Below are 14,360 nucleotides of genomic sequence, written 5' to 3'. Positions count from 1 at the left end.
GGGACTCTGAGGACCAAAGTTCTGGACTCACTCAGGACTCATGCCTCAAAGGCATGGGAACGGGAGAGGCACGTCAGAAGTGCCCCAAGAATCACTGACTAAAGGGAGCGCCTGGGTGGCTCAGCTGGGTAAGCATCCAACTGTTGGTTTCAGCTCAGGTCGAGATCTCCTGGGTTGTGAGATCGAGCCCTCCGTCGGGCTCCCTGCTCAGTGTGGAGTCCGCTTGACATTCTCTCTCTCCCGCTCTCTCTGCCCCTCCCACTCGTTCTCCCCCTCCACCTGCCCCTCAAGTAAATAAACTTTAAAAAAAGGAGGAATCACTGACTAAAAGCAGGTTCTGTTACTTTTAAAAACATCTGTCATTGCTGCTACGAAGTCATGACACCCTGAGGGAAAGCAGTAAGTGAACAATCATTCATATACACAATAAAAAAAAAAAAAAAGTAATTTCAGGTGAATAAAAAGTGCCTCAGCCCAGAGAGCCTGCAGGTGGAAGACGAGGGCTGGGCCCAAGCTGCTTCGCCTCAGCATCACTGACACCACTGTGGTGGGGACGAAGGAACAGGACAAAGGGAGGTCACCCCGAATGCCTCCGCTGCCCCGGGGCTGACCTTCCTCGACCCGGCCCGCCCCGGCTTCTGGTGGGGGGACTTGGGGTGGACGGGAGCGTGGGGGCAGCCCCTCACCCCACAGGCTGCGATGTGGCGGGTGAGTGCGAATGTCTCCTCTCCCTCCATCTCCAGAGCTGGGTCAGCGTCTGGGGGAGAACGAGAACTTCGCCCACACCCAAAATGGAGGTTCCAGGTCAGAAACGGCCCACTGACTTAGCAGCGCCGGCTGCCCGGAGCCCGCAGCTCCCGTACCTCCCGCCGGGCGTGCGAAGTGTCCCCGCGTCCTGGCCCGGAGGTAGGCGTGGAGGAGCGGGAGCAAGTCGTCCAGGCGCTCCTGCAGGCAGAGCCCCGCGCCAGGCCGCGCGCACCACAGCTCGAAGCGCAGGACGTGGGTGCAGCTCAGCGGCAGGAGCAGGGCGGCGACGCCGAGGGCCGCCTGCGTCCGCCGGGCCAGGCAGTAGTCGAGCACGTCGACCCCGACGGCGGGGGCCAGCGCGGGCTCTCTCTGCAGGGTGTGCAGCAACACGGCGTCCAGCTCATCCACGGCCAGCGCGGGGAGCAGAGCCCCCAGGCCTCTCACAAACTCAGAGGCCCAAAGGAGCCCGCCGCTCTGCAGCTGGTCCTGGGGGCTGCTGGCCAACAGCTGGACCAGGGTCTTGCCGAGCGCGTTCAGATGTCTCTCCTTCCCGGGAGACTTCGGGAGCCGCTGGGCCACCAGCTGGGCCTCAGGCAGGCTCAGCAGGGCCAGGGTGACCTCGCGGAGCTGGGCGCCCTCCATGTAGGGATGCAGCCCCTGGAGGGCCTCCAGCTGTGGGAGCGTCTTCGGTGGCGACGTAGCCGAGCCTGTCTTCCTGTGTCGCAGCTCCTTCAACACGCTCTGAGTGATGGCCTCGGAGTACTTGGCCAGCAGGCCCTGCTGACCCGTGCGCTGGAGGACCGGGGCGCTGGCCAGCAGCAGCTGGAGGACCCCGGCGCTGAGGTGGGATGCCAGAAGTTTCACAAGGACGGGGCTGAGGGCGTGCGGAGGGATGGCCTGTTGCTCCAGGGCCAGGAACCAGCCCTCCAGCGTGGGGTGTCTGAGGATGGCCACGAGCACCTCCTCCAGCGTCTGAAATACAGCAACAAGGCACAGACCTCACACAGACCTCACACAGAGCCAGGGCCGGCAGGCTGTAGGATGGAGGGCGGACAACAGCATCCCTGAGCCCTTCTATCCGCAAGCCCGAGTTCTCACGCTCCTCTCAGGGCCATCCCACAGCACCCCAACCCAAGCCCAGTCAAAACTGTATCCCAACTGCAGTGCATCCCACCCGCACCAACCCCCTATCCCCCGCGGCGACTGTGACAGCTGACGGAGAGGGGGCTGCTGCCCCACCCACACCGGCAGGGGCTGACCAATTCACCTGAACTAACAGATCAACCATACAACTGGGCTGGGCCGCGCAGAAATGCCCAGTGTGCTGAAGGCCGGCCACCCGGCTCCTGCTTAGTGGCCCTGCCCTCCAATGACAGTCTGACTGAGGGACACGGGCGTCCCAAGAGCAGCGGGGTCACGGCGCAGGAGAGACCCCACATCTGGGAACGGCGGATGGGGATCAAGCAGCTGGGCAAGCCCGGGAGCGGGAACTGAAGGTCACATGCGGGTAGAGGCTGAGCCCTGAGTGACCCCCAGGGGACCAGCTCTGACCCCCGCTGTGTTCAGATCACCCAGCGGAAAGCAGCTGAGTGCCCCTGCCAGATGACAGGATAATCTGATCCAGTTGTTCTAAGCAGCCGTGGGGAACACGATTCCTAGCCCTCGGAGTGACCAAAGAGATCAGACAAGGCCATCCACGAGAAGCGTGGTGTGAAGAGCGCGGCTGCTTCCTGAGCCCAGTGAAACAGTGAACATGGCTGGTGGTGACAGAAAAACGCACCCTGGCCCCACGTCAGCGGCGGCCTGGGGGACCCCAGCAAGGGAGAGGCTGCCTCCCGAAGCCATGAGCTGCCGCTCTGGAGCTACTGGGCCAGCCGTACCCACCACCCAGCCTTCGTTCGACCCAGGCCGCGACTGCTCCAAAGGAGAACGTTCCCAGTTTCTCAAGATGCTCACTGAGGTGTGAGGGCAACTGCTCGGAGGGAAGGCGACTAGAAAGCTGCACGCCCACGTTATACCGTGCTTCTCTGCGGGCGCAGGGGTTAGGGGTCAGGGGCTAAGGTGGGGGGGTACAGTGTCTCTTTTACAATGTTCTGTCCTTATTTATCTGCAACGAACATGATCTCACGTTGGATTAGAAGGAGAGGGAGGGCCAGGGTCCAAGATGCGACAGGCACAGGCTAACAAGACCCAGAGCTGGACAGCAACGGTACCTTGTCATCGGCCAGCTCCAGCGAGGCCACGCACTCCATGTCCAAAAAGAGGTCGGATTCGGCCTGGGCAGCCTCGCATTTCTGCTGGTTCTGTGCATCCAGCTGCACACAGTGGACGACCAGGCGCCGGAGGAGGTCCAGGAGGAGCTGCAGGATGGCGGGGCCTGCACTTCGGCCCAGCTGTGAGGACGAGAGCCGCACGATTGCTCAGGGACCAGGAAAAGCCTCGCAGTCACCACGACCGTGACTACCCCGTCCCCACGTGACCAGAAACAAGGACTGAGGAGAGAAACAGGCTCGAGTGGCAACTCCTCATAAAACACCAAGAACCTCAAATTCCTCTCCCAGTAAGATGTGCCCCTGAACCTTGCTGAAGCATGCGGGTTTATCTTGACCAGGTGAGGGAAACCCAAACCGCAACTCCGTAAACCACACAGGGAACAGAAAGCTCACCAGTGAAGGGAAAAATTACAACTTATAAAAGACGGTGAGTCTGGTAGTGCACTGATCCAGTCCGCTGTGGGGAGAGCCCGGCCTGATGGGCGGCGGCCCTAGCAGCAGGGTCGGCCATGGCGGCTCTGGGTCTGCAGCTGTCTGTGGGAGACAGCTGTGCTGAGGGGGCCAGATTCTGCGAGGATACGGAGGCCTGCAGAAAATGGGTGCCCAACCCACCTCTGCACGTCTGCTCCAGGAAGGAACAGCAGCCCGGGAGAGAGGGGCAGGCCGTGAACTAGCAGCCAAGACTCCCCAGCTGCGGGGGGACCTCACGGCCCTGTGTATGTCATGTCATGAAGTCTCCTCGTGAGCAACGGGGTGACAGTGAGACTCCACCAACACTGCCAAGCGGTCTGGACCCGACTCCAAGGGGGCTGCTCTGGAGGCAGAGATGTGGGGACACACGAGGTCTGTGGGAGAGGGAAGCAGTGCTGACCTGGCCAAAGTTCTCCACGGTGCTCCGGAGGTAGAGCAGCAGGTGCTTGGCCGAGCGCAGGAGCCAGGGCATCGGGACGTGTGGGAGGGCGGCCCGCAGCTGTGCCTGGACCTGCTCGTCCAGGAGCGCACCCTCGCTCTCATAGGCCGTCTGCAGCAGGGCAGCGAAGGAGGTGGCGGGAGGACCCCGGGGGGCGAGGCTGCCTGGCAACTGAAGGGGCTTGGGGAGGCAGCAAAAGCCCGGAGAAGAGGAAAGACAAACAACCACAGATGAAAAAGGTACACGGTCAGCTAAGACAGGTACAGGGTGACGTTCGCAACGACGGGACACTTCCTAATCACGTCCTAATACTAAAAAATATGGGACTGCACGGCGTTTTATTTCAGTCAACTAAACCACAGTGTTTTTAGTCACTCGTTCGTCCCATGAAGCCCCTGGATGGGGAAGGCGTTCACACACGCCGGGGAACGTGTGTCTGGAGCTGCGTGCGACAGACATTTCATTCAGAAGAGGCACTGTGCAGCCAAGCACCCGACTCGCGACGGCGGCTCAGGTCCTGATCTTGAGCCCCACATCAGGCTCTGCCCTCAGTGGGGAGAGTGCTTCTCCCTCTGCCCCTCCCCTCACTCATGTTCGCTCTCCCACTCTCAAATACATAAATAAATAACATCTTAAAAAGCAGAGTCACTGTGAAAGTGGCAGGAAAGTGGGAGGTCCGTGCAGGAGCCAGATCGGTAAGCCCCAGCCTTCCAGAGTCGTGCTGGCTCCCCAGGTGCCCGGGGCAGAGCACCTTGTTGGGAGACTAACGAGACAGCGGACAGAATGAAGACAGATTTCTGGAGTTCTACCTCAAACCGAAGTTGTTGATTTCTTCTATGACAACCACTCTGCCTTTTTCGTTGACCCTCAGGCACCTTGTACTACCGTAACTCCACACACTCCACTTCCTAGGCCAGTGAAACGAGGCTGTGTGTCCGGAAACCAGCAGTTTTCCAGGCGGGGTCCCGGGACCAGCAGCCTCGCTGCTTAGAACCACAGAGAGACCAACCCCCGGGACCCACTGCGGACATGTGAACTGAACACCCTCAGGGAGGAGCCCAGAGACCACATTTGACGCCCACTGGAGCGTGAGAAGCACTGCTGACTACTCGACAGAGAAAGGATGCCTTCCTTCGAGCACCCAGGAGGTGCATCCCTGAACTGCGACACGTCCCCTGAGCTCTCACCAGCCACCCCCAAGTCTGAAGCAGAGCCTAGCCCCAGGAGAAAGGGGATTTCAGCTGGGAAGGGGGTGGATGCTGGAGCCCACCGCCTGGCCGGAATCCTGACCCTGCCCGCACTGCTGCCTCGTGATAGAACCACCGTGCCTCAGTTTCCCCATGTGTATAATAAGCCCAGTAAGTCCTGACCTTCTTGGAGTTGCTGTGAGGATTAAGTGACTTGAAAGGCACATCATATCCCCTAGCAGCAGGCCCTGATGAACAGAAATGTGCAACCACCACAGACATGGCTGGCTACAGATACCATAAGACAAGGAGGCCCTGAGCTGCCTTTTTCAAGAACAGCTAAAAACTCAGTGTATAAAAAAAATGCACGCCACACTTAACTGCTCCCCAGGCCCCCCAACATTCATAAATAGTCTGCCCTGGGGCCAGACCTACAGCATCCCATTACAAAAATGTAGTCCCCCTGGGGTGCCTGGGTGGCTCAGTGGGTTAAGCCTCTGCCTTCGGCTCAGGTCATAATCCCAGGGTCCTGGGATGGAGCCTTGCATCGGGCTCTCTGCTCAGCCGGGAGCCTGCTTCCCCCTCTTTGCCTGCCTCTCTGCCTACTTGTGATCCCTGACAAATGAATAAATTAAACAAACAAACAAACAAACAAAAATGTAGTCCCCACATAAAGAAAATTCTTTGTTTCCACTTCCCCAGTCTTCACAGAATGGAGACTACTGGGGGCCGCCAGGGCCAAGGCTGACAGCTGAGCCCGCATGGCTGAGGAGCGTGCTAAGGCCCGCTGAAGCAATCGAGGACCCAGGCGCACCAAATCAACTGGTAGGGGAAAAGACAACCTCCCTCCTGGCCCGAAGCTGGCACGGTGACAAGGCGGCCATGCAGCTTTCGGGAAACTCAGTTCCCCGCATCCCTGACGCACCCATGGGTATATGGGTAGCCATCCACCCATCTCGCAGCTGGGCCGCCGTGGTGGCCTGAGCTCCTTCTCTCGTGCAGGGAGAGCAGAAGGTTAACAAGCTTCTCCCTAGAAACCGAGCAGCCGGACAGCCATCCGGCTGGGGCATAGCCAGCATGGCCCACGGATGACACCTCGGGGTTTCCCAGGCCAAGTCCTGGCCTCCGTGGGAGCAGCGAGGCCCCAGCTCACCGAGGCCTCTCGGGCGGTCTCCGGGATCCAGCGGCTGTAGTACCGGTGGAACCGGGCCAGCTGATGACAGCAAGACGGGACTGGAGGCTCCAACTTGTCGTAAGTCTGAAGCAGCAGACACAGAGCCAGAGGGTCTCTCTGGGTATGGAGGAGGTCTGTCAGCACTGCCATCAGGTATGCCACGACACTCTCTCCTGCAGGGAAGTAAGATGTGTGAGCGTGGCTGCTGGGACCACCCTTCTGTGACCCATCAATAACACTAACTCCCACACGTATCTGAGACCGGCAAAATGCACACCAACAAAGGCAGATGCTATCACTGCAGAGCGCACCCAGGCCCCGTCCTGTTGAATGTGTGACACACACACTCAGGCTTCCGGTCCCAAGGCCTGGAAGTGCAGACGCAGGTGCAGAAGCGATGGTGCAGAAGCCATGGGGGCCAGGACTCGCTCGGTGCTCCCCAATCCATTTCCCGTTCTTGGCACACGGGCCTCCCCTATGGGGAGGCTGCGACCACGTGACTGATGTCGCCACTTCCAGGCCTGGCCAGAACAGCCTCTGCCTCACTGCCCACTCTCTCTTCCTCTTCCACACTGACCTCAGATGCCACATTGAGATGGCATAGCTACCAGATGGGAGTGGCCTGGATCCCTGAGCTACCTCCCAGAGGACAGTCACCCAAGAGAGCAATGTGACCTGTGCTGGACTACACCAAGGTCTAGAAGAACACCTTTCCTCGTTAAACCACTACATGTTGGGGTTTATTTGTTACTGGAGCAAAGCGTGAGCAAGCCTGACTAAGGACACCATTGTGATCTGTGAGTACTTCCTTGGTTCTTAGTTCTAGCAATTTCCACCAAGTATGAAGGACTTGTAGCCTAGCATCGTGATAGGAAGAACAAACGATGAAGAGAAAACATCAGCGTTGTAGCAGGGCCCTGTGCAGCCACACAAATGACTATGGATTTATCCTCAAGTGATGACTCTCTGCGAGTTCAGCCAGCCCCTGGATTCTTATCGCTACATTCTTAGCTCTGGAGACCAGGAAGCTATCACGTTGGTGGGTCTGAATCTTATTGCCTTGGAGCTTCAGCAATTACTCCTAGAGCCCCTGGACTCACAGCACTTACCCCAAGAGACCCAGCCGGACGACATACCCAGAATATCCTGACGACACACAGGTACCTGTTTCACTTTCCGTCCCGAGGAGCAACTTATTCCTGGCTTCCAGGGCAGCGGGCACCACCGCACTGAATGGGAACGTGAGTAGGATCATGTCTTCATTCAGTAAGAATCCAATTTCCTCGTCCAAGCCTTCACTGCCCTCCACCAGGACATCCACCATGTCGAGAACATCTGAGTCAGAAAGGGGAGAGTTAAACCAAGGCAAGAGCCCCCAAAGGAACCCACTGCAAAGAGATCCACAGGAAGGGAGAATGTTTGATAAAAGCTAAATGTTTCTGGGGGGAAAAGCTTAACATGAAGGCTGATTCTAAACCGGTCGGGACATCGCCTGTGAAATCTTGAGATCTTTGCCAGACAAAATGCAGGCTCTCCAGCTCAGGTGGTAAGAGACTGAAGTTTCCTCAAGTGACACAGACAAGCCCCCAAACCTTAACCTGGATATTCAGGCAAACAAAGCAAAATCTGAGAAGCAAAAAGGGTAAGGGTTGAAGCGTAGATGAGAGCCAGTGACCGGATTAAAAACCTGACTTTCCTAGGTACTAGCTGTGTGACTTCAGCTAATTACCTAACCTCTCTGTGCCTCGGCTGCCTTATCACTGTACGAAATGAGGATAAGGACACCTGCCCTGTAGGGCGGGTCACGAGGTTGCAGGAGGTAGATTTATGAAGAGCTGAGATCAGCACCTGGCACAGAGGAAACACTGCACAAACAAAAATTACCCAGCAAACAGACTCTGTACCTACTCCCCGTTCTATGAGCGAATAAGGCTATTTTCATTTCCAGAGCAGGCTGATCTCTAACTCAAAGAAACAGGTGTCTGCACTCTGCATAAGACACGAATGAGATTCTCGTTTTCGTCACTGATTGGCCACGGTGGCTCGATCTTCAGAAGCCTGAGGAGCACAGAGGCAGGGGCGCCTACCATCGATGTGAGAGATGGGAATGCTGACATCGTCGGCATCCTGCTTCGTCCCAGTGGCCTGCAGCGTGCTGGCTTCCTGGACAAAGTCAGAGGCTTTGTCTGTGTAGGAATAGGGATTCGCCACCAACGTCAGCAAAACCTGGGCATTGAAGAGTCAAGCAGAAAACACTGAGATGGTCACAAATGAAATGCAAATATGCCCCCAAAATGTTACCAGTAAAATAAGGAAAGAGCTAACATGTCAGCAGTCCTCAATAAGAACAATAATTTTTCCCCGAAGTTTTTTTAACTTTTTGTTATAGAATTAAGAAAAAATTCCATTTAGTATAAACCACTGCTTTTAATATCGCGCTAAGCATACCACTATTCTCTGTCCAAAAGCAAATCCTCAAAAGGAAACTAAAATAGTACACGGTAATACAGTCCCATTTTACAGTTTCGACAATGAAGCGAATTCTGACATCTCAGCAGAATTAGGAAGTAAGCCAGAAACAGGGCATTCGGCACCAGGGCATCAAAAATGCCTTAATTATACTAAAGCTCGCTTGGCATATTTACTAACGTGCTCCTCTAACACCGGAAATAGGTGCTTACACGTTCCAAAAACTGAATCACGGTCTCTCGTTTCTCCTCCGCGGTGTCCTCTAGGTGCTCCAGCCACAGCTCCAGCTCCCTCCAGGTGTGCTCGAACACCCCCGTGTCCCGCAGAATCTGTCAGGAAGCAGACCCGGGGGGTGGGGTGGCATTGGTGGGGGGCGGGCAGGACGGAGGCTGCGCTCTGTGGGAGCCCAAGCAGCACAACGCGGAGACCCAAGGGCACAGGGGGGGTCAAAGTCTCATGGGCAGCTCTACTCCAAAAGCCACTCTTTCAAAGCAGCTCTCCCGAGGTTGAGGGAAACAAGGAAGAGACATCATCCCGCGCCCTGTGAGCGATCACACCATCTCTGGTCTTGCTCTCTCCTATTCCTTTCCATCATCTCCTAAATAATAAAAAGAAAAAAGCCTGCAGCTGCTACTTAGGAGTCTGGTTTTTCTATCTGGATTTTCACAAAGACCCCAGGTAGACATGCATGACTCAACCCCTCACAGCAGCCCACCATTAGCCTGCATGAAATTCTCCAAGGCGACACACCGCTCATATCACACTGCATCGCGTCGCGTCACATCACGTCACCACAGTGTGGCCCCTCAAGCCTCAGACCTGGGGCAAGGAGCACCAGCATATCTAAGAGAACAGAATGTGTTAAGGGGCAGGATCTTGAACCAGGGGGATTAAGTGATGTCCCCAGATGGCCCGATGCCACAGACTGAGCGTCTGAGCAGTCCCAGTGCACGAGCCCTGAAACACAGCGCCCCGAAGGGAGACCCGACGGTGCCAATCCCACCTATGTGCAGTCAGCGATCACGAAATCAGGCCGGGGTCAAGAGCAGGCCTATAGGCAAATGGCAACTAGCAGAGGTCAAGACCCAGACATTCACGTTCTTCGAGTAGCTCGGGTGAGAATGTTATAAGGCAGCAAGATGATCGGCCCCTCAAATAAAGGCAGAATCTCTGCATCCGAAAAACCACCAGGAATTCTGTAGCACCCATGGGACGTCCGCTGCACAGCAGAAACAAGGAATTCGATTTCCTACATCTACACCAAGTGAGTACCAAGTGTAAGAACGAGAAGCTGACGGTCCAACTCTCTGTTCCCTTCCACTGACTCTGACACCGGTGCTGTGGGTGACCGAGGAGGTCAGGACAGCTGAGCCCCGGAGAAGGCGGGAAGAAGGAAGAGGGATCGTCTATTTGAACAGTTCCCCAAAGGGCCAGAAATCTATTTATTGAGTCTACACGCGCTACAGCATGATCACAAGTCCTCTCCCCTGCAATCCCACCATTTCATCATTCCCGTTCATCACGGGAAAACGACGTTCCAAGAGGCTGAGTGACCTGCCCAGTGCCACCCAGGAAGGAGCAGAACCAAGACTCAGATCTGGGAACAGGACCTCAAAGCCCACATTTCCCACTTCGCCGTGCTGTCTCTCGGGAACGCAGCTGGGTTTAGATGTCATAAATTACGACTGTCAAATAACCTCCCATTTTTAAATTTAAAGAGGTCCTGATACACCCTTCAATCAACAACTGTTTACCAAGTACCTTCCATAACAGAGTGAAAATGCCCTCAGAATCAGGGACTGGTAGGACAGGCTCACCTTTATGATCAGGAGTTTGGTGGAGGACTTGAGCTGCAGGTGGCTGCTGGTCACGAACATTTTCATCAGTAAGTAAAATACTGATCGCTCTCCTCCGACAATGTCTGCATCGGGCCCTTCCTGGAGTTTGAAGAGCGGCACGTGATAACACTGCGGAGGCCTCAGGACACTGAGCAAACAGGTACCGCACGCCCCACGTGCTCCCAGGCCTCTGATCTCCTCTCACTGTAACTGCGAGCCGGAAAGACTGCTGGGATCTTAGACTGGGGAGCCTCAACGAGACCCCTGACCAGCAGCTGCACCAGCTGCATTTCAGCACGATGCCGGTGTGGGCACAACCGACCCCTGATACACAACTTAGCCTCTCACAAAGGCTTCTGACATTCGAATGCGCATCTCAGCAGAGTATGCGGAGCTCCAGATCCCTGGTCTCAGTGCCCCCAAGGCTGTCTGGCTCGGGTGTCCCTGCAGCCCCTGGCAATGATGGTGACCCTGAACACGTGAAGAGCTTGGTATTCGCGAAGCCCAGCAAACGTCACCTTGTAGACAGAAGGCGGCACGCTGAATATAAGTAAACATTTGAACACCAGTTCTTGTGAAGTTAAGAGGCCTCCCTCTATTCACTTTCCAAATAAATCATCAGGATCCCGTTGGCCCTGCTCAGCTGGAGTGAACAACTCAACGACACCCCTGACCAGTCATCTCTCTGGGGTCCGTGGCAGTGACCTCACAGTGGGGCACAGAGGCTGAGAGCTGGGCTGTAGGCGACATGGCCTGGGGCCAGTCCTGGGTCCTCCGACTATGGCTGGCACCCTACACAGGTGTCCCAAGCCCTCTGTGCCCCGGCTGCCCCGTCTTTAAGTGCTATAAGGGGTGGACACAGGGAGCACATGTGTCAAACCTCAACTACGATGCCCGTGAACCTCAGGAGAGGACCTGGGGGAAAGGCACAGACCCCAGCACTCCCCACATTCTCACGCCTTTCCAGAAATACAACACGTAAAAATGCCCACATCCATTGCCTCGCTATTGGTTCCATAAGATTTTAAGTAAGATCTAAGTCACTGAAAAACCAGCGATCTGAGCTACTGAGAATCACATTCTGACAATGCTTAGTTTTCCCTGGTCATTTTTCCTTCAGATAGAAGCAACAAGCATCCCGTGCTTAAATACACAGGTTAAGTGTCTGCCACATCTTGAGTTCACTTCAATTCAAAGTTATAGTCTCCAGAAAGTTCTAGAAGACATTCTTAAGGGCAGAAAAAAAATGCCAACAATTTTTAGATTCTTCTGTCAGCCTCAATCCTTTCCTGGCTTGATGTCTATATCTCTGTCTTACCTCCTTCCAGGATAAGGACAAAGGAGAAGAAATGTATTTTATTTATTTCCAAAAAGGCTTTAAAATAATAAGCAAAAGGTAAAGCCTTCAATATTAAAAAAAGCAAAATAATAATAATAATAAAAAAAAACCCAAACTCCCAATAACCAGCAATGATATCGCTTCAGTCAGGACACACGAAAACACCCTATTTTGCAAAAGCAGAGACTCCAAAGCCTCCTGGTTCACCATCAGGCCCTGGCCTCTGCTCTAAGTGTGTCTGAGAGGGGACACGTGAATGCTGTCTTGGAAACCAACAGTCAGGTTCTGATCCAGTCAGCAATTTCCAGGCCAAAACACCAGCATGCCTGCGAGTTAGTTAACAGATGGTGGGAACTCTCTGCTTCTTACCTGTGCCTTTAACCACAAAAACTTGCTGGCGGGCAGCTCCAGGGCCACTTTGAGAATGTGATGCTGCAGAATGGGGGGCACCTGGTCTCGGAGGCCCTGCTCGGAGATGACGCCTGTGGGCAGGAGAGAGGAACACAGACAGGAAGTCCCTCGGAGGAAGGTGCCCAGCCCCTGCTGCCCTGGTCCAAGGGGACTGGAGAAGGAGCTCCACTGGCAGAGATAAGAAGGGCGATCTGGGGCTCTGTCCTCCCTTGTCCCGGACCCACTCTTCTGCCTGCCTCCCCCCGCCCCACACTGTGGCCAAACTTTCAGCAAAGAGCCTGAACTCCCACGTGCCCTGAGCAGCCCACTGGCCCCCATCTATCTCTCCCTACAGCCTCAAGCACAGCCCTCATGCCCCCGGCATGCCGTCTGACCGACGTCAGCCCGGCGGGACGCACCGGCCTCATCCCCCAGATTGCAGAGATGTCAGGAGCACACTGTGGCCACCAGAGCCCCAGCCTGGGTCCTTATCCTCTGCCCTGCTGTCTGGGTTTCTCTTCACCTGGGAACGACACAGTACTAAACAGTACATGGTCAATTCCATATTCCCGTGGCAGAGAGAACCTTTTGCCTTCAGACAATTAAGAAGTTAATTATAGCTTTTCATCAGGATTATTCCAATAGCTTATATAAATCCCAGGAATGATATGTCTGCAAGCTTTCTTCTGTGGGCCAAATTATGAAGTCGATTTTATTAGACAAACTTTTCCATCAAGGAAACGTGACCAGACAAGCATAACATTACTTTTACAAGATGTGGTTTGAACCTGCCTCACTGGGGAGAACGTGAGTCAATAATGTCAGAAGTGCCTCTGTACAGATGGGACATCCCTTCTCAGGGGCTCTCATTTCCTTTTTTTTAATTAATTGATTTATTTTTATTTAAATTCAATTAACACTTAATGTGCTATTGGTTTCAGAGGCAGAGGCCAGTGATTCATCAGTCTTCTATGACAGCCAGAGCTCACTACATCAGGTACCTTCTGAACCCTGCACCCCTGCTCCTTTGAAAAGAAGCTTCAGACTTAATGTCACATGACCGGATTTGTCACTCCTCCCCAGCAGATAGCTCGGGCTGCCTGCCTTCTCCCTTCTCCACCTGCTGCTAAGTGTTCATCTCATGTTTACTTAAGGAAGACCGACTATTTAAAATACATTAGTCTAAACACACACAACCGGACCGGGGGCTCAGGCACACCGGTGAAGCAGCCCACGAGCCCTCCTGGCCCCAGCTCCGGGGCTCTGCTCTGGCTTAGCCGGGCTTCCTCCCCACCCCCCCCCACCCCCCACCCCCAGCGGAGGGGCGCCTGCAGTCTCAGGGGACGCACCTTTCAGGAGCTTGCTGAAGTCGAAGTTGTACTGCATGACCACATGTGGGACCACCTTCTGGTAAAGGCACAGGACCTGGAGAAGAGCGGCCTTCAGAAGAATGGTTTCCGCATCATCTGAACCAAGATCAGACACGTTAAAGAAAGAAACGCACTTGTTCTTTGTCGTTCATCAGCCGTTGAGGCACCCGTGACCCACTGCAGTCAACCCCATGCTGAACGCAGAGGCTGCAGACGGATCCCTACAAAGCCAGCGTGGTCAAGACCGTCCAAACAGACTGGGCTTAAGTCCCGATGTCAGTGCTGTGGCCCGAGACAGGATACAGCTGCTCTGACTCTCTGTGCTCAGGTGCCCTTGATGAACAATGGGGACATAGCAGCACCTCCCTGCTCAGGGCCACTGTAAGGACTGAGAAGCACAGAGACAAGATATGAGACCCACTGCCTGGCAGGCTAATGACAAGGTCTGAGTCGATGTGTCTCATTACTGGGGGGACTGTGTAGCCCACTTCTATCTGCAGAGCAAACGAGCGCCTCTACCCCCACATGGAAAGGCCAAGAGTACATGCCACCCATCGTTCAAGTCTCTAGAGAGTCACGGTCCTCGAATAAAGCTTGGGCGCATTTCCAACAGATCCCTTGAAAGCGCTTGCAGGCAGGCAGTGTCCCCGGCTGCCCATACCC

The 14,360-nt window shown here is 55.1% G+C and overlaps 1 protein-coding gene across 1 annotated transcript in view; it reads right to left on the bottom strand.

Annotated features, from left to right (window-relative positions):
• The window catches only part of URB1 (URB1 ribosome biogenesis homolog), a 68,561-nt gene that overhangs the window by 28,809 nt on the left and 25,392 nt on the right, over nt 1-14,360 (bottom strand). The window contains exons 13-22 of the mRNA XM_032865434.1: nt 13,677-13,793; nt 12,307-12,419; nt 10,578-10,697; nt 8,973-9,089; nt 8,379-8,517; nt 7,456-7,626; nt 6,271-6,464; nt 3,892-4,110; nt 2,961-3,140; nt 864-1,719 (exon numbers count right to left, since the gene is read on the bottom strand). Coding sequence (XP_032721325.1) covers nt 864-1,719; nt 2,961-3,140; nt 3,892-4,110; nt 6,271-6,464; nt 7,456-7,626; nt 8,379-8,517; nt 8,973-9,089; nt 10,578-10,697; nt 12,307-12,419; nt 13,677-13,793 — 2,226 coding nt within the window. The remainder of the gene's footprint in view (nt 1-863; nt 1,720-2,960; nt 3,141-3,891; nt 4,111-6,270; nt 6,465-7,455; nt 7,627-8,378; nt 8,518-8,972; nt 9,090-10,577; nt 10,698-12,306; nt 12,420-13,676; nt 13,794-14,360) is intronic.

Source organism: Lontra canadensis, unplaced genomic scaffold, assembly GCF_010015895.1.
Source record: "Lontra canadensis isolate GAN:19392208 unplaced genomic scaffold, GSC_riverotter_1.0 scaffold29, whole genome shotgun sequence".
NCBI classification, from domain to species: domain Eukaryota; kingdom Metazoa; phylum Chordata; class Mammalia; order Carnivora; family Mustelidae; genus Lontra; species Lontra canadensis.
Note: the sequence above shows the minus strand (reverse complement) of the source record. Positions and strands in the feature narration are given on the sequence as shown.